The sequence below is a fragment of the Prionailurus viverrinus genome, chromosome X (assembly GCF_022837055.1).
Source record: "Prionailurus viverrinus isolate Anna chromosome X, UM_Priviv_1.0, whole genome shotgun sequence".
Lineage (NCBI taxonomy): Eukaryota > Metazoa > Chordata > Mammalia > Carnivora > Felidae > Prionailurus > Prionailurus viverrinus.
The window spans coordinates 24,976,719-25,000,483 of NC_062579.1; the positions used below are offsets into that span (position 1 = coordinate 24,976,719).

At 37.9% G+C, this 23,765-nt stretch overlaps 1 protein-coding gene across 13 annotated transcripts in view; it reads right to left on the minus strand.

Annotated features, from left to right (window-relative positions):
* The window catches only part of DMD (dystrophin), a 2,022,811-nt gene that overhangs the window by 1,415,254 nt on the left and 583,792 nt on the right, over nt 1-23,765 (minus strand). For all 13 annotated transcript variants that reach the window (XM_047843142.1, XM_047843144.1, XM_047843153.1 and 10 more), the window contains one exon: nt 13,148-13,267. In XM_047843142.1, coding sequence (XP_047699098.1) covers nt 13,148-13,267 — 120 coding nt within the window. The remainder of the gene's footprint in view (nt 1-13,147; nt 13,268-23,765) is intronic.

Genomic DNA, 23,765 nt, shown 5'->3' on the forward strand with positions numbered 1-23,765 from the left:
TGAGCCTGAGATGCATTTTGGATTTCAAGTTGGATCTATCCAGAACAAAGTGGGATAGAAGAAATTGGGCTCAGGAAGGAGATCTGGGCAGAAGACAACCAGGCTTATCAACCTCTGTTTATTTTTGATACAACCTTCTGAAGCAATACAGAGAAAAGCCTTCCTCTTTCTACAAGACAATATGTATCCCTTATCTCTGCTTAGGCTGTTCTTAAAATTAAAGAATCCCTGGTTCTATAAACATTCTTTAGAGGATGCCACCATCCTGATAAAATCCAGCTAAAATTCTAAAATACAAAGTGCATTCAAACCAACGCAGGATAATAATTATTACTCCTTATAATCCAGACACTATACCATGTCCAGGATTGCATTAACTTACTAAGAATCTGTAATAGCTTGCTTTAATATTAATCTTGTGCCCAAGGAGTGTCTATCTCTCTCTCCATATATGTACACACAGGCATGTGTATGTATGTATTACAGAAAATGTAAATGTACATAAATGTACATTTGTATAGTTATATATACTTACACACATATATATACACTTACATGTATGGACAGGAAGTGAGACCTTCCTCATCAAAAACTTAACTGATTTAACGATATTACCTTTCACAAGCAGCAACAATTCAAACAATAAACATACCATTTCTGATTTAAAACATGAAAGACAAGTATATGACATTTGAATGTGACATTCTAACTTTACATGACATTGCTATAAATCTTCTAAAGTCATGTGGGAGAAGAAATCATCCATTAACCACTCCAGTTTGGGTAAAATGTACACAGTGTCCCAGCTAACTCCTCAAATGGCTTCTTTCCCCCAAATTTTCTGACACTGCAGGATAAATAAAGGAATCCAATCATTTTCAGTCCAATTCTCTGGCACATAAATCAGGTACCAGGAAAGAATATATTAAAACACAGACATTCTCCACCAGCCCACATAGGGACAAGAAGGCTGACCTTATCTATCCAGAGACATATCATGGAAGGCTTTGCAAAATCTTTTACGTAAATCCAAATAATTGATATTAATTCCACTCCACTGGATCAACCAACTTAATAAGTTCACCAAAAATCTGTCTTAATAATACCACGTATTTGTATAAATTGTTTCATGTCATCTGGTATTAAATTGCTTTTCATGACTTCAATATAGTGAATTTATTTTAACTCTCAGAGACCTTATCTTCAAAAACTATTATTTCATGCAATAAATAAGTTTAGTAACTCCATCAGATGAGCAAGAAAATTAGCATGGATATATTTGATAATTTGTTCCAAAATTGTATTTTCTAGGTTATTCTTCTTCAGAAAAGGATGCTTGTCTGTATACACTCTTTTGATACACCTTTAATTCTCCAAAATAGTAGGCAGTAACTTTAAAATGAAGGTCATTGAACAAAATATTCCAAACTACTTTTATATGCCAGAAACTCACCTGGGTCTGTGCCTTAGACAATATTAACACATCTACTAGGATTCTCAAATGGTGATGTGTATAGAGGAACATCTACAAATGGGACTTCAATCACTGCCTTTTCTCTGGAAGATGTTTTCATTAGAACAACTTATATAGACTAGAGGCCTATGTTTCTGGTTCTTTTTTTACTAGAAACCTCCCTAGAACAATAGGTGTTATTTGTGCTCCATTTATAGTCTTTCTCCAGCGTTCAAATGCAAAAGGCTCCTAAGGACCTGTGTACCTTCAAATCACCTCCCTCGCAGGCATCACAATCCCAGACTTTAGTCTCTACTACAAAGCAGTAGTCATCAATACAGTATGGTATTGGCACAAAAACAGACACAGAGACCAACGGAATACGAGAGAGACCCCAGAATTGGACCCACAAATGTACGGCCAACTAATCTTTGACAAAGCAGGAAAGAGTATCCAAAGGAAAAAAGTCTCTAAAGAGACTTTAAATGGTGCTGGGAGAACTGGACAGCAACATGCAGAAGAATGAAACTAGATCACTTAAACCATTCACAAAACTAAACTCACAATGGATGAAGGACCTGAATGTGAGACAGGAAACCATCAAAACGCTAGAGGAGAAAGCAGGAAAAAAACCTGTCTGACCTCAGCCACAGCAATTTCTTACTCGACACATCTCCAAAGGCAAGGGAATTAAAGGCAAAATAAACTATTGGGACCTCGTCAGGATAAAAAGCATCTGCACTGCAAAGGAAACAATCAACAAAACTAAAAGGCAACCAACGGAATGGGAAAAGATATTTGCAAATGACATATCAGAATTTACACAAGGGATACAGGAGTGCTGATGCATAGGGGCACATGTACCCCAATGTTCATAGCAGCACTCTCAACAATAGCCAAATTATGGAAAGAGCCTAAATGTCCACCAACTGACGAAAGGATCAAGAAGATGTGGTTTATGTATACAATGGAATACTACTTGGCAATGAGAAAGAATGAAATCTGGCCATTTGCAGCAACATGGATGGAACTGGAGGGTATTATGCCAAGTGAAATAAGTCAGGCATGTAAAGACAGATACCAGGCTTTCACTCTTATGTGGATCTTGAGAAACTTAACAGAAGACCATGGGGGAGAGAAAGGGGGGAAAAAGTTACAGAAAGGTAGGGAGGCAAACCATAAGAGACACTTAAATACAGAGAACAAACTGAGGGTTGATGGGGGGTGGGGAAGAGGGGAAAGTGGGTGATGGCTATTGAGGAGGGCACCTGTTGGGATGAGTACTGGGTGTTGTATGGAAAGCAATTTGACAATAAATTATATTTAATATAAAAATTTCCAATATGAGTGAAATCATATAGTTAAAAAAAAACACCTCCCTTGCTTTGTTTTAGTTTCTACTTAAAGGCCACCTTTGCAAGGAAGCATCCCCTGAACACTCCCATGTAAAACTGCTCCCTTCCCCATTGTATTTTTTCTTTATAGTTATCACCTTTTTCATAGTACAAAACTTGCTCATTTATTATAGCATGTGCTTATAATGTAAGCTTCATAGAGAAACAATTTATGTTTTGCCCATACTTAACCTCAAAGCTTAGACTTGGCTGGCAGCTAGCAGCACTCAAGACATGGTTGTTGAATGAATACGGTTCTTCCACATAGAACACTTCCATACCCTTGACTATTGCCTAATTTAGCTTCTACTTTCCTGACCCTCTAGAGTAAAATAGGTCATCTAGCAATGTATGTTTTTGTGCCAGTGAACTAACTCATCACAGCCATAATATTACATTTCATTGCATCTGATTGGTGCAGGTCCAGGACAGCAGGTGCCAAGACATTTGCCGCTGCCCATCCCGCCCACTGTAGTCCCAACTATCATCTAAGCAGAGAGCTGCTGCTCAATACATGTTTATTGATGGAATTTTGGTGGAGTTTAGCATCAGACAATAGTTCTAATGCTTAGGTAAGTAAGCTCCAAGCCCCTTTTACCTGGTAAGCCTCCTCTACCATCACTCTTCTGAACCTCAGTGTTGTAGCCAAATTTGTTTTTTTTTTTTTCAGTTCCTTGAAGGTGCCAGGCTCACTTGATTTACCGCTTCCCCTTCCTGGAAACTACCTGCCTCCACCAATCCCCTTTACACACACTTGAAACATATCCTTTAGACCCTAGCTTAAATACTTTGCTAGGGAATCATTCCTTGCCTTCAAATATCAGTTGAAGTCAGGTTAGTGTGTTATTACAAAACCTTATTCCTTCCCTTCATATAAATAAGGTGTGTCTGTTTTTAAATATTCACTCATTTTTATAAATATTTGATTCATGTCTATTTCCTCTGCTAGAGTGCAAGACACAAGAGAGCAGTCACCATGCCTACCATGGTGACCACCGATGAAAGGAATCAGTGCTTGACTTCAAAGAAAGAGCCTCAGAAATGGCTACCGTTGTTTCTAGGTTCCACATAAGGCAGCAGGCTCACAGATTACTCACTCCTGACCTAGGAAGGTAATGAAAAATTCTCTTTTTGTTCACTCTTTTACCTCTGTTACCCAGCACAATCCCTGGGACATAGCAAGAACATAGCAAGTACTCGCTTAAAAAAAAAAAAAAAGAAAGAAAAGAAAAGAAAAACGGAAGGCAGATACTTTATTTTTTTTTATGAAATTTATTGACAAATTGGTTTCCATACAACACCCAGTGCTCATCCCAAAAGGTGCCCTCCTCAATACCCATCACCCACCCTCGTCTCCCTCCCACCCCCCATCAAACCTCAGTTTGTTCTCAGTTTTAAACAGTCTCTTATGCTTTGGCTCTCTCCCATTCTAACCTCTTTTTTTTTTTTTCCTTCCCCTCCCCCATGGGTTCCTGTTAAGTTTCTCAGGATCCACATAAGAGTGAAACCATATGGTATCTGTCTTTCTTTGTATGGCTTATTTCACTTAGCATCACACTCTCCAGTTCCATCCACGTTGCTAAAAAGGCCATATTTCATTTTTTCTCATTGCCACGTAATATTCCATTGTGTATATAAACCACAATTTCTTTATCCATTCATCAGTTGATGGACATTTAGGCTCTTTCCATAATTTGGCTATTGTTGAGAGTGCTGCTATGAACATTGGGGTACAAGTGGCCCTATGCATCAGTACTCCTGTATCCCTTGGATAAATTCCTAGCAGTGCTATTGCTGGGTCATAGGGTAGGTCTATTTTTAATTTTCTGAGGAACCTCCACACTGCTTTCCAGAGCGGCTGCACCAATTTGCATTCCCACCAACAGTGCAAGAGGGTTCCCGTTTCTCCACATCCTCTCCAGCATCTATAGTCTCCTGATTTGTTCATTTTGGCCACTCTGACTGGTGTGAGGTGATACCTGAGTATGGTTTTGATTTGTATTTCCCTGATGAGGAGCGACGCTGAACATCTTTTCATGTGCCTCTTGGCCATCCGGATGTCTTCTTTAGAGAAGTGTCTATTCATGTTTTCTGCCCATTTCTTCACTGGGTTATTTGGTTTTCGGGTGTGGAGTTTGGTGAGCTCTTTATAGATTTTGGGTACTAGCCCTTTGTCCGATATGTCATTTGCGAATATCTTTTCCCATTCCGTTGGTTGCCTTTTAGTTTTGTTGGTTGTTTCCTTTGCTGTGCAGAAGCTTTTTATCTTCATAAGGTCCCAGTAATTCACTTTTGCTTTTAATTCCCTTGCCTTTGGGGATGTGTCGAGTAAGAGATTACTACGGCTGAGGTCAGAGAGGTCTTTTCCTGCTTTCTCCTCTAAGGTTTTGATGGTTTCCTGTCTCACATTTAGGTCCTTTATCCATTTTGAGTTTATTTTTGTGAATGGTGTGAGAAAGTGGTCTAGTTTCAACCTTCTGCATGTTGCTGTCCAGTTCTCCCAGCACCATTTGTTAAAGAGGCTGTCTTTCTTCCATTGGATGTTCTTTCCTGCTTTGTCAAAGATGAGTTGGCCATATGTTTGTGGGTCTAGTTCTGGGGTTTCTATTCTATTCCATTGGTCTATGTGTCTGTTTTGGTGCCAATACCATGCTGTCTTGATGATGACAGCTTTGTAGTAGAGGCTAAAGTCTGGGATTGTGATGCCTCCTGCTTTGGTCTTCTTCTTCAAAATTCCTTTGGCTATTCGGGGCCTTTTGTGGTTCCATATGAATTTTAGGATTGCTTGTTCTAGTTTTGAGAAGAATGCTGGTGCAATTTTGATTGGGATTGCATTGAATGTGTAGATAGCTTTGGGTAGTATTGACATTTTGACAATATTTATTTTTCCAATCCATGAGCAGGGAATGTCTTTCCATTTCTTTAAATCTTCTTCAATTTCCTTCATAAGCTTTCTATAGTTTTCAGCATACAGATCCTTTACATCTTTGGTTAGATTTATTCCTAGGTGTTTTATGCTTCTTGGTGCAATTGTGAATGGGATCAGTTTCTTTATTTGTCTTTCTTTTGCTTCATTGTTAGTGTATAAGAATGCAACTGATTTCTGTACATTGATTTTGTATCCTGCAACTTTGCTGAATTCATGTATCAGTTCTAGCAGACTTTTGGTGGAGTCTATCGGATTTTCATGTATAATATCATGTCATCTGCAAAAAGCGAAAGCTTGACTTCATCTTTGCCAATTTTGATGCCTTTGATTTCCTTTTGTTGTCTGATTGCTGATGCTAGAACTTCCAGCACTATGTTAAACAACAGCGGTGAGAGTGGGCATCCCTGTCATGTTCCTGATCTCAGGGAAAAAGCTCTCAGTTTTTCCCTGTTGAGGATGATGTTAGCTGTGGGCTTTTCATAAATGGCTTTTATGATCTTTAAGTATGTTCCTTCTATCCCGACTTTCTCAAGGGTTTTTATTAAGAAAGGGTGCTGGATTTTGTCGAAGGCCTTTTCTGCATCGATTGACAGGATCATATGGTTCTTCTCTTTTTTTTTTGTTAATGTGTGCATCACGTTGATTGATTTGCGAATGTTGAACCAGCCCTGCATCCCAGGAATGAATCCCACTTGATCATGGTGAATAATTCTTTTTATATGCCGTTGAATTCGATTTGCTAGTATCTTATTGAGAATTTTTGCATCCATATTCATCAGGGATATTGGCCTGTAGTTCTCTTTTTTTACTGGGTCTGTGTCTGGTTTAGGAATCAAAGTAATACTGGCTTCATAGAATGGGTCTGGAAGTTTTCCTTCCCTTTCTATTTCTTGGAATAGCTTGAGAAGGATAGGTATTATCTCTGCTTTAAACGTCTGGTAGAACTCCCCTGGGAAGCCATCTGGTCCTGGACTCTTATTTGTTGGGAGATTTTTGATAACCGATTCCATTTCTTCGCTGGTTATGGGTCTGTTCAAGCTTTCTATTTCCTCCTGATTGAGTTTTGGAAGAGTGTGGGTGTTCAGGAATTTGTCCATTTCTTCCAGGTTGTCCAATTTGTTGGCATATAATTTTTCATAGTATTCCCTGATAATTGTTTGTATCTCTGAGGGATTGGTTGTAATAATTCCATTTTCATTCATGATTTTATCTATTTGGGTCATCTCCCTTTTCTTTTTGAGAAGCCTGGCTAGAGGTTTGTCAATTTTGTTTATTTTTTCAAAAAAACCTTGGTTTCGTTGATCTGCTCTACAGTTTTTTTAGATTCTATATTGTTTATTTCTGCTCTGATCTTTATTATTTCTCTTCTTCTGCTGGGCTTAGGCTGCCTTTGCTGTTCTGCTTCTATTTCCTTTAGGTGTGCTGTTAGATTTTGTATTTGGGATTTTTCTTGTTTCTTGAGATAGGCCTGGATTGCAATGTATTTTCCTCTCAGGACTGCCTTTGCTGCGTCCCAAAGCGTTTGGATTGTTGTATTTTCATTTTCATTTGTTTCCATATATTTTTTAATTTCTTCTCTAATTGCCTGGTTGACCCACTCATTCGTTAGTAGGGTGTTCTTTAACCTCCATGCTTTTGGAGGTTTTCCAGACTTTTTTCTGTGGTTGATTTCAAGCTTCATAGCATTGTGGTCTGAAAGTAAGCATGGTATAATTTCAATTCTTGTAAACTTATGAAGGGCTGTTTTGTGACCCAGTATATGATCTATCTTGGAGAATGTTCCATGTGCACTCGAGAAGAAAGTATATTCTGTTGCTTTGGGATGCAGAGTTCTAAATAGATCTGTCAAGTCCATCTGATCCAATGTCTCATTCAGGGCCCTTGTTTCTTTATTGACCGTGTGTCTAGATGATCTATCCATTTCTGTAAGTGTGGTGTTAAAGTCCCCTGCAATTACTACATTCTTATCAATAAGGTTGCTTATGTTTATGAGTAATTGTTTTATATATTTGGGCGCTCCGGTATTTGGCGCATAGACATTTATAATTGTTAGCTCTTCCTGATGGATAGACCCTGTAACTATTATATAATGTCCTTCTTCATCTCTTGTGACAGCCTTTAATTTAAAGTCTAGTTTGTCTGATATAAGTATGGCTACTCCAGCTTTCTTTTGGCTTCCAGTCGCATGATAAATAGTTCTCCATCCCCTCACTCTCAATCTAAAGGTGTCCTCAGGTCTAAAATGAGTCTCTTGTAGACAGCAAATAGATGGGTCTTGTTTTTTTATCCATTCTGATACCCTATGTCTTTTGGTTGGCGCATTTAATCCATTTACATTCAGTGTTATTATAGAAAGATACGGGTTTAGAGTCATTGTGATGTCTGTATGTTTTATGCTTGTAGTGATGTCTCTGGGACTTTGTCTCACAGGGTCCCCCTTAGGATCTCTTGTAGGGCTGGTTTAGTGGTGACAAATTCCTTCAGTTTTTGTTTGTTTGGGAAGACCTTTATCTCTCCTTCTATTCTAAATGACAGACTTGCTGGATAAAGGATTCTCGGCTGCATATTTGTTCTGTCTAGCACCCTGAAAATCTCGTCCCAATTCTTTCTGGCCTGCCAAGTTTCAAAAGAGAGATCAGTCACGAGTCTTATAGGTCTCCCTTTATATGTGAGGGCACGTTTACCCCTTGCTGCTTTCAGAATTTTCTCTTTATCCTTGTATTTTGCCAGTTTCACTATGATATGTCGTGCAGAAGATCGATTCAAGTTACGTCTGAAGGGAGTTCTCTGTGCCTCTTGGATTTCAATGCCTTTTTCCTTCCCCAGTTCAGGGAAGTTCTCAGTTATGATTTCTTCAAGTACCCCTTCAGCACCTTTCCCTCTCTCTTCCTCCTCTGGGATACCAATTATGCGTATATTATTTCTTTTTAGTGTATCACTTAGTTCTCTAATTTTCCCCTCATACTCCTGGATTTTTTTATCTCTCTTTTTCTCAGCTTCCTCTTTTTCCATAACTTTATCTTCTAGTTCACCTATTCTCTCCTCTGCCTCTTCAAGCCGAGCTGTGGTGGTTTCCATTTTGTTATGCATTTCGTTTAAAGCGTTTTCCAGCTCCTCATGACTGTTCCTTAGTCCCTTGATCTCTGTAGCAAGAGATTCTCTGCTGTCCTGTATACTGTTTTCAAGCGCAGCGATTAATTTTATGACTATTATTCTAAATTCACTTTCTGTTCTATTATTTAAATCCTTTTTGATCAGCTCATTAGCTGTTGTTATTTCCTGGAGATTCTTCTGAGGGGAGTTCTTCGGCTTGGTCATGTTGGATAGTCCCTGGCGTGGTGAGGACCTGCAGGGCACTTCCCCTGTGCTGTGGTGTATAACTGGAGTTGGTGGGCGGGGCCGCAGTCAGACCTGATGTCTGCCCCCAGCCCACCGCTGGGGCCACGGTCAGACTGGTGTGTGCCTTCTCTTCCCCTCTCCTAGGGGCGGGATTCACTGTGGGTTGGTGTGGCTCGTCTGGGCTACTTGCACCCTGCCAGGCTTGTGATGCTGGGGATCTGGCGTATTAGCTGGGGTGGGTAGGCAAGGTGCACGGGGGCAGGAGGGGCAGGCTTAGCTCGCTTCTCCTTAGGTGATCCACTTCAGGAGGGGCCCTGTGGCAGCGGGAGGGAGTCAGATCCGCTGCCGGAGGTTTGGCTCCGCAGAAGCGCAGAGTTGGGTGTTTGCGCGGAGCGAGTAAGTTCCCTGGCAGGAACTGGTTCTCTTTGGGATTTTGGCTGGGGAATGGGTGGGGGAGATGGCGCTGGCGAGCGCCTTTGTTCCCCACCAAACTGAGCTCTGTTGTCAGGGGGCTCAGCAGCTCTCCCTCCCTTTGTCCTCCAGCGGAAGGCAGATACTTTAGAAGGAGATGTAATAAAGTCCTCCAGGACTGAATATTGTACATAAATTACTAATCTCAGTTATTTAGCCAAGGTATTTAAAATCAGTTAAATGGCATCACTGCTTACAAATCAGACTCTCTGTGCATTGATATCCCAGAACCCTCAAAAGTGAAGGACGAGTTTATGACCTGTGGTGACATTGCTGAGGGACAAGTTGAACCTCTGAGAGAGAGTCAATTTACAACAGACTGTACTTTTCAGAATATTGTCCTTCATAAGCCATGCTATCTTTTAGAATCCCTAAGCATGTGTTCTGACCTAACTTTGTTTTTCTTCAAACCTTTTAACAGAAAGACTTCTAAAAGTCTTTTAAAGTTAGACAAACTCTAACTTACAATACAGTTCATAGAATTAAGCCAACACACGTAAAAAATATTCTACGAGGAGTATTTTCAGAGCACTCACTCAAAGTGATTAGAACACGTCCCTCTCTTATTACACTAAATCAAGGACTTCTCTTTCTAGTTTGCCCCATCTACATCTCTTAACTGAAGACGACTGGGTATCTATTTGGAGGCTCTGGATGGTGCTTGAGCACACTGGAATGAAAGAGATTAAGGCATTGTAATGGTGGAGAAAAAAGGAGTGGAATAAACATGCAACACTAACAAGTCTAGGCAAATAAACTATGGACCAGACCTAGCTCCAGTGAAAGCCCTCAAGGATTCTTCTCAGATCCCTGCCAGGTTTGTTCCCCCTTATATGGAGTCCATATACCTGTTTTTCTCTCTTAAAACTTTTCCCATTCTAACAGAATTCCTCTGGGCGCAGCACAAAACATAATAATAGTCCACGTTTTCTGAAGCACACATGGAATTCTTATTATGTGCAGAGAATACTTGTGCTGCTGTTAAAGTGCCTCTTGTATTTATCTTTTTATCCTTTATTATTTCTTCTCTCTTCCTCCTTCTCTGCCCACTTCTCTTCCTCTCCCCCTTCCTTTTAAAAATTCAACTAGTTTAAGAGCAGATCGTATCACGTGCAAAGAACCTAAGAGAGAATCATGAAAATTTCAAGTCAAATGGGAGCCCAGCATTCCAGAGTCATTCAAACCAAAGGTGAAATAAGGCATAGAATTCAAGCATGGTTTCCTCTAGCACTGAGGAAAGTGACAGAATGAGAAGAAAGAAACATTAAAGCTGTGGCATTCTCGCCACAGAATTCCTTCCAACTCTGCCCTTTTAGATACCAGTCTAGATTAGCTACATGTCAGGGCACAGTAATGGGAAATGTAGAGAGAAATTAGGATATCAAAAGGGAAAAGGGGGTTGAGGGGAAAAGAGGAGGTTTGGAGGCAGTAGTCAACACTAATTACTGGGAGGTGATCACGGACAAATGCAGAGGGGGTCTATATAATTTAGGAGTAGCAAATATATGCACAGCTATCTCAGGAGGTATCTCTGGGCCGAAGAAATAAAGACAGAAAATAAGGCAAAAAAGAAAGCACATAGGATAATAAATATAGAAAACCTGAGGGGCACAACTCAAATGATCCTAGTTAAGATCCAATTCAGTCAACATCTGTGAGTGCTATGGATTGTTCTTCAAGGTGGTCTAGCCTCACGCACATCAAGGTGGAAAGATTATATTCTAAAGCTAGTTGTATTAGGTCTAGTAATACCAAAATGGATGTCTTTCAGTTGTTTTAATAGAAATAGTCTATGACTTAGAAAAATGGGTGCCTTAATTTTTTTTTAACCTGTCAGCCTCCCAACTCTGCCCCCTAGCCTTCTTGTATCGTCTCTGAAAATTTCTGAGGAACGCCGAGTATTACATTTTTACCCATCTATATATAATTAGTTACAACGCTATTTTATCAGAACTATGGAATTCTTTCCAATGGTCACAGCAGTGGCCTATCAATACAATCCTTTAGCTGGTCACAAGTGGTGTGTGTATACAACATATGTGATCATATATATGGTGATATATTATAATATCAGGTGTCACAAGCCTTTCTACATCTGTAGTCACCGCAATTTCACTGAATCATAAGCAATTAACATGGGTGACTAATATATGTCAAATGCTCAGTTGGAGCAGTTCAAGAATTTTCTTTTTGTCATTTAATGATAGAGAAGAAGATAACATTGTTAAAGACTGGCAGTCTAAAGCAGTAACCTGAGGAAATGACATTTTCCTGGGATAAAAAAATACAATTCACACAAAAAGAGAAGAAAACCGAGATAAGGCTGTAAGAAACTGTGTTACAGGTTAGGTAAGAGAAATGATGTTTAGAACAACCTTGGGCTGATAAAGCTATTTAAGCCCACACTGATTGGATTCTTAGACATGTCAGACTATTGGCCCCTAACAATCACATAGAAAAGGCAGGGATTTCATGATTTCACGGGTACAATGAATGCCTCAAGTATTATTTGCAGTTGTGTGTGTGCGTGTATGTGTATGTGTGTGTGTGTGTGTGTGTGTGTGTGTGTGTATATACACATGTATGTATCACAATCAGAACAATAAATTGTTCTATTTTTCCTTAATGTTGATGTTTTGGTATATGTACATATTGCTTCATTGAAAATGTTCTCTTTTCTTTCTTTTTTTTTTTTTACAATAAAACATCATTGCTCCCAATTAGGAACAAAAGATAAAAATACAAAAACACCCACCTTACCCTTTGTTACTATGTACTGGTTATATTCTCAAGCACACAATTACTATGACTCAAGTTGAATGAGGGCTTGCTTCTCCAATAAAACTTCCAAAACTTAAATACCCTTCTATGCCCTCATCAAGACTATAACTGAAGTTTTCTAGGAAAAAAAATATACTGAAGGTGTTCAATTTCTCATTATTTGATTGAATCCTTGTGTGTGTGTTTTTTAGTTTTGTCCTCTTCCCAGCTCTAGGTTATTTTTTATTAACGTTTATTTTTGAGAAAGAGAGAGACACTGTGTGTGTGTGTGTGTGTGTGTGTGTGTGTGTGTGTGTGTACATGAGTTGGGGAGGGGCAGAGAGGGAGGGAGACAGAATCCAAAGCAGGCTTTGCACTGTGGACACAAAAGCCCAGGGCTCAAACCCACAAACAGTGAGATCGTGACCTGAGCTGAAGTTGGATGCTTAACCCACTGAGCCACCCAGGCAACCCCGCTTGATTTCTGAAGAGGGCATAAATAATATCTCCCGACCACTTCTCTAATACATATTATTCAATTACAATTTTTTTTTAAAAAAGCAGCCTTTGGGGAAATACATGAATGCAGATTTTTTTATTATATAATATTGTGAACAGTGCATAGTTAATGAAAGGGAAATGTGCACAAAAGGGACATAATTTGAATTAGTTTAAATTAATATACTCCATTGTAAATATGTGTAATATACAAAATACATTATAAATTTTCTAAATATTTTCTGAGTTGCAGTTAATTATTTTGAATGATAACATTAGTGTATTAAAGAAAAATAACCTGACCTTAAGCTGTTCTTCCAAAGCAGCAGTTGCTTGGTCTCCACCAGATTCATCGACCACCACCACCATGTGAGTGAGAGAATTGACCCTGACTTGTTCCTGTTCTAGGTCTTCTTGAAGCACCTGAAAGATAAAAATAAAAACAAAAATAAAAATAATAATGGTAATTAAAATAATAGTTCCCTGAACTGAATGCCAAAAACATTTCTCCCCAACTGTGTGGGATTTGTTTTTCATCTTTTAGGTAAGGTAAGGTTTTCTTAAACAAAAACCATTCCAAACATATTTTCTGCTATGGTGCTCAGCAAAATTGGCATACATTTACTGTCAACTGTTGGAAACACAGAGGGAACATCTGTTGAGAAAGGTATGGTAGGATGTTCTACACCTTATCCCACCTTCACTCATTTTTTGAAGGACTTTTCTCCTAAAATTACCGGCTGCCTCTGGCATCATCATTGTCTCCCTCTCTACTGAAGTTCTCCCTTATCAACACACACAAAACAAACTCTCTCGACCCAACAAACCCTTTCTACTACTGCTTTATCATTTTGTTCCTCTTCACTGAAAAATATTTCGTTGTCTACACTTACTCTTTCCATTTCCTTACCCTACTATTCTCTTTGCCAACTATCCCACTGAAACATCTCCTGTAAAGGTTGCCATCAACCTCCAGGTCCTCAAATCCATTCTTCTTTCATTCTCTTCTCGTGAGTGCCATGTATCACTCTTCCGTGATTATCCTTGCACCTCACTGAGTCCTGCTTTTTAACTCCTTTACTGGTTCCTTCTCATCTGCTCAACTACAAATCAGATGTCAATTCTCTGTATAAAAACCAATGGAGTCACACTTCATTAAGAGGGAAAATACAAATTATTTATCTCCTTAAACAGTATAGTACCTGCCTAGCTCTCTAATCTAGTTGCATACCATTCTTGCCCTCTGATACTATGTTTCAGCCACAATAGTCTTCTCTTCCATCATGTGTCAAGTCCTTGCCTTCACCTAAAGCGTTATCCCTCCATCTCTCTAAATAACATCTCCTTCTTAATGTTCAAGACTCATTTTAAGTGTCACTTGCCCAGAGAGGCTTTTCATGAAGATGCTATGTACATTTCCTTCTCATTTACTCTAAATCTCTGTAATTTTTTTAATACAACAATTTCACAACTCAGTATTTTCTTGTATATTAGCTTAGTCATTTATTGTCTGTCTCTACTTACTGGAATAGAAGAGCCACTAGAACAGACATGTCCCTTGTCCTTCTCACTACAGACTCCAACCAACTGAAGATCAATAAACTTTTTGAATGAATGGTGCCAGGTGGAGGGATAAGGGCAATACACACAGATGAATGTGGATAAAGATTACAATCTAAAAGGAGGGATTCGTTTTTCTAAACTGTAATCATAATTACACTGACATCACATATAACCACAGAACAGTATTTTAATTTTTCAAGCATCATAGTGTACAAGGTTTTTTTTTGGTAAAGATAAATAGGGTATAGAGAGTAATAAAATAAATAGAGAGGAAATATAGAAGAAGTCAACAGGGAAGGATGCTCCAATGCCTCCAGGACCTTGTCACGCTACACTAACGGTTATTAAAAAAATCCCTAAATGCATATGCAAAATGTCTGGCCATCTAGTTTGCTCCCTGAAATACTTTATTGTATACTATAAGAATGGAGGAGCAGGTTTGGGATAAGATCTGTTATTTTCTGGACAATCGGCACTCCCTGCCTGGGAAACAATGATGCTTGGTACCTACCATAGTAGCTCTTAGTTATGCATGCCCTGTGGTGGATGTAAGGGAATTTATTGGGATTGGTCACACCACAAACTCAAATGCATGCACATTTTTACCCTAGGACTTTCATTTTTTGAGTCTCTTTCATTTTCAGAGCACTATAAAATCACTTACTTTTAGTTTCTCTCTCTAGAGTTTTATGCTATATTTTCAAGTGAAGCAATTTAGAATAAAATGACTCTGCATTTATTTTGTGTGTGGAGTCTATACTGCCTATCATGCCTCTGACATTCCAGAGCTTACACTGGTTAATAAAACTCTTTCTGCCATGAGGCCGAAAATGGAAACATTAACATTCAGAGTTGTCCTTGAAAGTCATGTTGAGTCTGTGTTTTCTGAGTTATATAAGGCAGGACTGGGAACATTTCAAATGTGTCCTCCAGGAATTTTAAGAATAATTAAAATAATATTTTGGTAGCTGATATATGATAAGTTGATGTCTTTAACTTGGCCAATTCTTTTCCCCTATCATTCAAGTATGAGAGTATATATAATTACATGTATTAAAAACTGAGAAATAATGCTATACTGCTCACATTTTTACATCTAAATTTTTTTTCCACTGTTTTAATATATTTTAGAAAAGGAACTTGAGAATATCATTGTTTGATCTGTGAAGTGCTAATTTTAAACTCAGGTCTAGTCTTTCTAAAGCACATGTGATCAAATGCATTATTTATTTTCTCCATTGCTTTGATTTCTGATTTTGTTTTGCTTATCTAGTTGCTTTTTAATGAGAAATTATATTCTTGACATATGCATCAAGGGTTTACTTCTTATGCTTTTGCAAAAGTGCTAACACAAAAAAATCACGAAAGAGAGTTGAGAGTTGATAGCTTGAAAATCAAACAGAAGAACTACCTGGATTTGTAGTGAGTAAAGAGAAATAAAGGAACATGGGAAAGGTACTCCATAGTGGCTGAAATTCTGGAAGAGTGCATAGCACTGGAGTGGATCAGCGTTGACTATTTGATTTAAGTTAATTCCAGTGTGTCTTTTTCCCTTCTATGACTTTTTCAAATCACATCTCTTCTTTTACCCATAATCAGGAATTAAAACAAAAAGGGTTCCACTGACTTTTTTGAGCATACTCAAAAGCCTCAAGACAGAAGCTATTGCAACATTGTAATCATCCTTCCTATTTCCTCAGATGTTGCCTCTGAAAATAAATAGAATGCATACCACAGTATTTGCTAATGCCCCCAGTATCAGCAAAAGACAAAAGACTATAAAATATCCAATGTCTAGAGTTCATTTTTTTTAAAGTTGATTCTTAGAAGTAGCAAAATGTCACATACAAAAAGGTGAGATTAAAAAGTTAAAATTTTTTTGCCCACCTACGTATCCATGAATAAAGGTGTTGAACGCTGGCAGAAACTATGCCCTTCTGCTTCCCTCTTTGAAAAAAACACAGATTCTCAAACTACTATTTTTAAAAATACATTAAAAATGTTAAGCTATTTTAAAATTAATTTTAATTATTTACTTCTTATGTATTTGAATTTCTCATAACTGGATTTATACAATAGATATTTATAACAGATTCGCTAATTAATCCTGAAATAGGAGCCAAATTATTCCAAATATTGATGTATCCCCAGAGATATATGCTAACATTTTTGCCTGTCAGAAGATAATAGCTTCAAATTAAAATGCTGTAATATACGATTGTTAAAGTATGTTTTTCTTTATTAAAAGTGTATAAATTATTTATATACATATAAGTACATGCTAGGTATTTTATTATGCATTTCTTGGCACTATTTTCATTAAAGTACTCCTTTTGTTACACTTACCACATTAAAAAAATATTGTCATGCTCCTAATTAAATTTCTATACCATTATTAGATAGATACAAATGTCAGCAATGTTTGTTCTCTAATGTCAACTAACAATCTTTATTTTTCCTTATGACAAGAGAAAAGGCCAACAGTGAAATGTAACATTAAAAATGCTTAGATTCGACAAACAGATTTTGTTATACCTCTGTAAATAATTCTATTTCTTATAAATTATTCTGTAGTTAAAGGTCCTGACCAAATTTGTTATTCCCTTAGTACATATTCACAGTTTTGTGATTTAAATATGACTTTTCTTCCATTCTCTTCAAATGTCATCAGTGGTAGTAAATTCTTCTTTCCCTGACCCATGTCAAGTTGGTTTTCAAAAACTGGCTTAGAACAATCACTGGAGAAGAGTCATTTCAAGTGTTTGCTTCAGACGTCAGCAATTTAACTCTTTATTAGTACACATATGAAATAATGCATGGAAAATAAAAGAATGGAAATATGTAAGGCTAGGGAATTATTAGATATGATATCTACAGGTGAAGATGAACAATTAATAGAAATGTAGAGAAACAGAATGCAAAAAACAAGGTCAGTCTCTTATATTCTCCCTAGGAAGCTATCTATATATTATTTCTCTTGGACACCGTAAATGCTCCACAACATGGAATACAAAAGGGCCGTGGCTGCAAATGTATATAGTTTACTTTATTACTCCTTCTACTTCAGTAATGAGCCAACAGATAATTGCCAATACCAGGTCCTACACGCACACACATAAACACACACATCTAGAAACAACACAGATTATGGACTATGCATGGATTCCCAGCCCATCTACTGCCCCTTACAGATTACTTTAAATTAATATAATTAAAAGATGTTTAATAAAATATTAGGTTTAAGTAATTTTTACTTTTTTAGTTTAGCCAAAAATATGTTCGTGGCAAGAAGGACTGATGAAAACAAAACTTTCATCAAACATAAAATTTGCAAAAAATCTTAAGAAACTAGAAGAGTTTCTACAAACATGGTCTAAGTCCAATATCTAGGAAAGTAATATTTTAAAAAGTCCACCTCGGGGGCGCCTGGGTGGCTCAGTCGGTTAAACATCCGACTTCAACTCAGGTCATGATCTCGCAGTTTGTGAGTTTGAGCTCCTCCTCAGGCTCTGCACAGACAGCTCAGAGCCTAGAGACGGACCGCTTCAGAATCTGTGTTTCCCTCTCTTTCTGGCCTTCCCTTGTTCATACTCTGTCTCTCTCAAAAATAAACAAACATTAAAAAAATTAAAAAAAAATAAAAAGTCTACCACAAAAGCAAAAAAAAAAAAAATCCCTAGACACTTATGAACAATTAGCTAATGCAATACATGTGGATATGAATTGATTTTGTTTTCAAATAAAAACATCCTGGCTGAATCGGAAATTTTATGATTTCCTAAGAAATGATAAGAATGTAGGCAATTTAATCTTCTCTTTACCTTTTCTCTTACGGCCATTCTTATTTCTTTCTTTCTATCAGCTCTGCACTGGCCTAGGTTCTATATCTCCTGCTTCCCCGAATGAAATGATCTGGAAATGGTTTGCCATTTTATTTTCAGTTCAATATTCACTTAGATAAGCCTAACTGGTCCCAGTATGGTCTAGTTCTTCAGGAGGATCTATTTATAGTATGTAATTTTATAGTACATTTGCTGAATACTTTTGAAAAGCTACCTCAACAGGTCTTTCTAGAAGACCTTCTACTTTTATATCCACTTACTAAGTATGAATGCACAATTATATTAGTTTTTATATCAGAACCCACTGTTTTTACTTTTTTGTTAGAAAAAAATGTTTCAGCCAACTGCAAAGCTACCAAAGAGGGTAGCCCTAAAGACCATTTCAATGAAGACATTAGAAAGATTTTAAAAACCTAAACTTTCCAGTTGCAAAAAAGGAGGCTCAATAAATATGAAAAATTGTTTTAAATAGAGCTGACAATTAATGTACCCGGCCTCATTCAGACTATAAGTGGGATTAGGGTATGGTATGAATGACAGACTCATAAAAATACATGTATGTTTAAAGGTGTAGGATCTGAAGTTAGATTTCCTAGGTTTGATTCTTGGATGCATTGCTAACAAGCTATGTGACCTTGAGAAATATTCTAACTATACCATGCCTCAGCTTACTAATTTTCAAATTGGGAAGATAGGAGTACCTATCTCTCTAGTTGGATAGGAAACCTGAATATAATTGTTTAGCACATTGCCTGGCACACAGTATAAACTCAATAAACAGTAATAGCCAGTTAATACTAAAAAGTACTCACATTTTGGCACATTCAGAACAAAGACTTTAATTTTAATTTTTTTTGAGACAGACAGAGAGAGCGAGCAGGGGAGGGCTAGACAGAGAGGGAGAAAGAGAATCCCAAGCAAGCTACATGGTTAGCACAGAGCCCAGTGTGGGGCTCAAACTCACGAACCATGAGATCATGACCTGAGCTGAAACCAAGAGTCGGACACTTAACCTACTAAGCCACCCAGGTGCTCTCAAAACAAACACCTTAAACCATACCGCAAGAACTCAAGAGACACCTAATTCACCCTCATCTAATTCATGCTATCATCCTCTAATAGGTATTATGAGTACAGAAAGGGATGTGGTTTTGGAAATCCAAGAACTGAAGTTACAGCTAACTTTTAGGATCTGGAAATATACAAAATAATTTTAAATCCATAAGTAAGTCTTTAACTCCCAAATTATTTACAAGATATTAATATCAGTAGTTTTAAAGTAACTGATGTAGTAAGTTCATTGCTAAAAAATGAGCTTGATCAGAAAAGCTTTATCATGGCACATGGAGGACATACCCTAATCAATAAATAGTACTCAATTGTCATACTTTTCCTTCTTCCTCTATAACTCATGTAAGCATGCATGTATCCATACATCCTGCCTATAGTTACACCACTGAAATCAGAAGTTAGATCAAGGTGAACACCAAGAAAATCTAATGAATAATTACAAAATGCCTTTAGCCTGACAATAATTAATGCAAAAGAAGAGGAATATTGGGAGAGAGGGGTGGGGTAGAAGTTTGCAGGGGCAGCACAGAGGAAGTGATATGCATTGATTGGCTAATAGCAAACAGATGTGATATTGAAGTCTACTGATAGATAGCAAGAGGATACTCTTGCTCAAACATTACTGCCATTCTCATCATAAACCTATTTTGTTCTATGCCCCCTTTGTAGTTCGTCTTGCCCTAATTTTCATGAAAGAGCTGCAGGATTAATGCTGAAAAATCATTTCCTTAACCATTTTAATTCTGAGCATTTCAGACCGGGCCACCACTAATGTGTTGTCTTTCCCAATGCTTACTCTGAGTTTGAGGACTTATATGCAGTCTCTCCATCTCTTCCACCTAGATATTCCCAAGCCAGGGAAACCAAGCACCACAATTCCCCCTATCTTTGCTACTCTCTGCATTTGCTCTAACCTCTAGGATAGCCACTGGTGTCAAACTTGCTTGGAATCTAATAAAAGAGGTGAGTGAGGCAGGTCAAGTTGAAAAGCCACAATGTGCCAATTACTAGTTAACTTGCCTTAGGCAACTCTTTAGCCTCACTGAGCATATTTATTTAACAGAGAATTAAGGATTTGAATCTTTCCAAGAGGTTTAGAACTGGAATTAAATGAGAAAATACATTAGAATCAGCTACCACAATGCTTACAGTTGGTACATGGGGAGGAAATAGTTATTTTCTTCTATTTCTGACATCATCACCATATCATTCAATTCTTCGACTAAGATCTATGGAAATAGCCCCTCTGGGCATCAGTATGTATTGCCAAAACTTTTGACAATCACATCACATATCTTCTTTTTTTTTTTCCAACGTTTATTTATTTTTGGGACAGAGAGAGACAGAGCATGAACGGGCGAGGGGCAGAGAGAGAGGGAGACACAGAATCAGAAACAGGCTCCAGGCTCTGAGCCATCAGCCCAGAGCCCGACGCGGGGCTCAAACTCACGGACCGCGAGATCGTGACCTGGCTGAAGTCGGACACTTAACCGACTGCGCCACCCAGGCTCCCCATCACATCACATATCTTCTAATTACTAAATATTCTCAGTGTACTGAAACTACAGAATGTCATATAAAAATGTCTGATATAGTAGTTTTTTCATTCTCACTAGATGTGATCTAGACCTTTAATTGATAATTGATTCTCAAATATTATCCATGGGGCACCTGGGTGGCTCAGTCAGTTGAGTGCCCGACTTGCTATCAGCTCAGGTCAGGATCTCGCCAGCGTGGGACGGAGCCCTGTGTCGGGCTCCCTGCTGAGCAGAGCCTGCTTGGGATTCTCTCTCTCCATCTCTCTCTGACTGTTCCCTGCTCAGTCTCTCTCTCTCTCTCTCAAAATAAGTAAACTTTAAAATAAATGAATGATGGGGCGCCTGGGTGGCTCAGTCAGTTGAGCGTCCGACTTCGGCTCAGGTCATGATCTCACAGCTCGTGAGTTCGAGCCCCGCGTCAGGCTCTGTGCTGACAGCTCAGAGCCTGGAGCCTGCTTTCAGTTCTGTGTCTCCCTGTCTCTGACCCTCCCCCACTCATGCTCTGTCTCTTTCTCTCAAAAATAAATAAACATTAAAAAATTTAAAAAAAACAAAATGAATGAATGAATGAATAAATAAATAGTATCCAGTATAAATTATCTCTGCAATATGTAGTTCCATTGAATAACAGAGGACTACCAGTTGTACCACTAGAAATCCTTTGTTCATAACAAAACTATTAAACATAAAATTATTGTATACTGTAGTTACCAATTTTATATTCCTTAGACACAGCGCCACATTCAACCTTATTTTTAATAGGAGAATGGATTTATGGTCTTGCATTTTGTTATAAGATATATAAATATATTTTTCAAGAATAATTATTCTCTTAAAACTCATATTATCTTATCTTTTGTGGCTTTCTTATGAAAAAGTTTCCCCTAAAATGCATTCTAAAATGTTTTATATATGTAAATAATTCATTTACATTATTAATGTTGCATTACCTATTCAAGGGAACTGAAATTAATTGGCATTGGTTCAGAAAAACAGATACTTTACATGAGACTAACTCCTTAAGTGACAGAGTCCCCTATTTTCCTTTATGCTCCCCAGAGCCAGAAACTTTTAATAAAGAGGAATTATAGGAGAAATTAAAAATAAAAAAAAAATAAACCTAGTGTCTCAAAGATTAGGGTATCTTGGATAGTTATATTTCAGTAGATGTACTGATGTATTTATTTATTTGTTTTTATTTTAGAGAGATAAAGCGAGAGCAGGGGAGAGGGGCAGAGGGAGAGAAAGAGAATCTCAAGCAGGCTCCATGCTGAGAGTGGAGCCTGAAGCTGGACTCAATCCCACACCACTGGGATCGTGACCTGAGCCAAGATCAAGAGTCGGACGCTCAAGTGACTGAGCCCCTCAGTCACCCCAATGCACTGATGTACTTTAAAACAAGGCCATGATATTTTGAGCAATGTAATGGTATTGAATCAGCATTCAGTGATTTTTATGAACCAATTAGTAATCTATTAGCTGGAATCACTTGATTTGTTAAAAAAAAAAAAAAAGAACATGAGCATGGATTTCATTATTGTTGTTGTTGTTGTTATTGTTATTTTAATTTAATTAATGGATTATCTAGTATATAAAATTATCCTTGGAATCTGGTGCTTGTTTACAGCTTGTTGATGGGAAATTAGATGCTTTCTCAACTAGATTTCTTTTTAAATTTTTTTAATGTTTATTTTTTTTTTGAGAGAGAGAGAGACAGAATGTGAGTGGGAGGGGGTCAGAGAGAGGGAGACACGGAATCCGAACCAGGCTCTAGGCTCTAAGCTGTCAGCACAGTGCCCACTTCAGGCTTTGAACTCATGAACGGTGAGATCAGACCTGAGCCGAAGTCAGACACTCAACTGATTGAGCCAACCAGGCACCCCTCTCAACCAGATTTTAAAAAATTAAAACTGAGTATCATACATATACGATTCTGTAGACTATAAAGTGTGATACTGCCCTTTTCCACTTTAGCTTGCCACTTCCATATATCAAAAGAATATTATTATCACACAAATTAATTTTATTTGGTTTGGAGTCGTATCTTATAATAACACTTAAGGCCATTCATATATTTACGGGTATCAGGTAATATTATATGTGTTTTTTATGTAATTATGTTTCCAATGCTTTTATCATTCCTATAAAGTAGATATCATCATTATCATTAACATCATCCTCATTTCATAGTTGGGGCAACTGAGGCACAAAATCGTTAGGTAACTTATGCAAAGCTATTCAGCTCACAAGTGACAGGAGCTATGTTTTAATCCTAATCAATATGACTGCAGGGTCTATAATGTATTGCTTTGGTATAAGAGATATTAATATAGCTTAAATAAGCTTAAGAGATAGATACATCTGTTTTCTATAACTATACGACATAAGGCAAATAAACAGAAACTTAAACTCTTGTGTGTAAGTGTATGTGCATGTGTGTGCACTCAGTTGACTTCCAGGTTTTAGCCCTCCGGTGACACTTGAATTAAACCTATTATATTTTATTTATTTTCTTAATATAGTTTGTTGTCAAATTGGCTAACATACAGTATGTAAAGTGTGCTCTTGGTTTATGGGGTAGATTCCTGGGGTTCACTGCTAAACCTATTATATTTTAAAGGCCACTACTACAAAGCTAGCTTTAAAAATATACACACAGGGGCGCCTGGGTGGCGCAGTCGGTTAAGCATCCGACTTCAGCCAGGTCACGATCTCGCGGGGTCCGTGAGTTCGAGCCCCCCGTCGGGCTCTGGGCTGATGGCTCAGAGCCTGGAGCCTGTTTCCGATTCGGTGTCTCACCCTCTCTCTGACCCTCCCCCGTTCATGCTCTGTCTCTCTCTGTCCCAAAAATAAATAAACGTTGAAAAATTAAAAAAAAATACACATATATAGACAATAGTTAGGTCC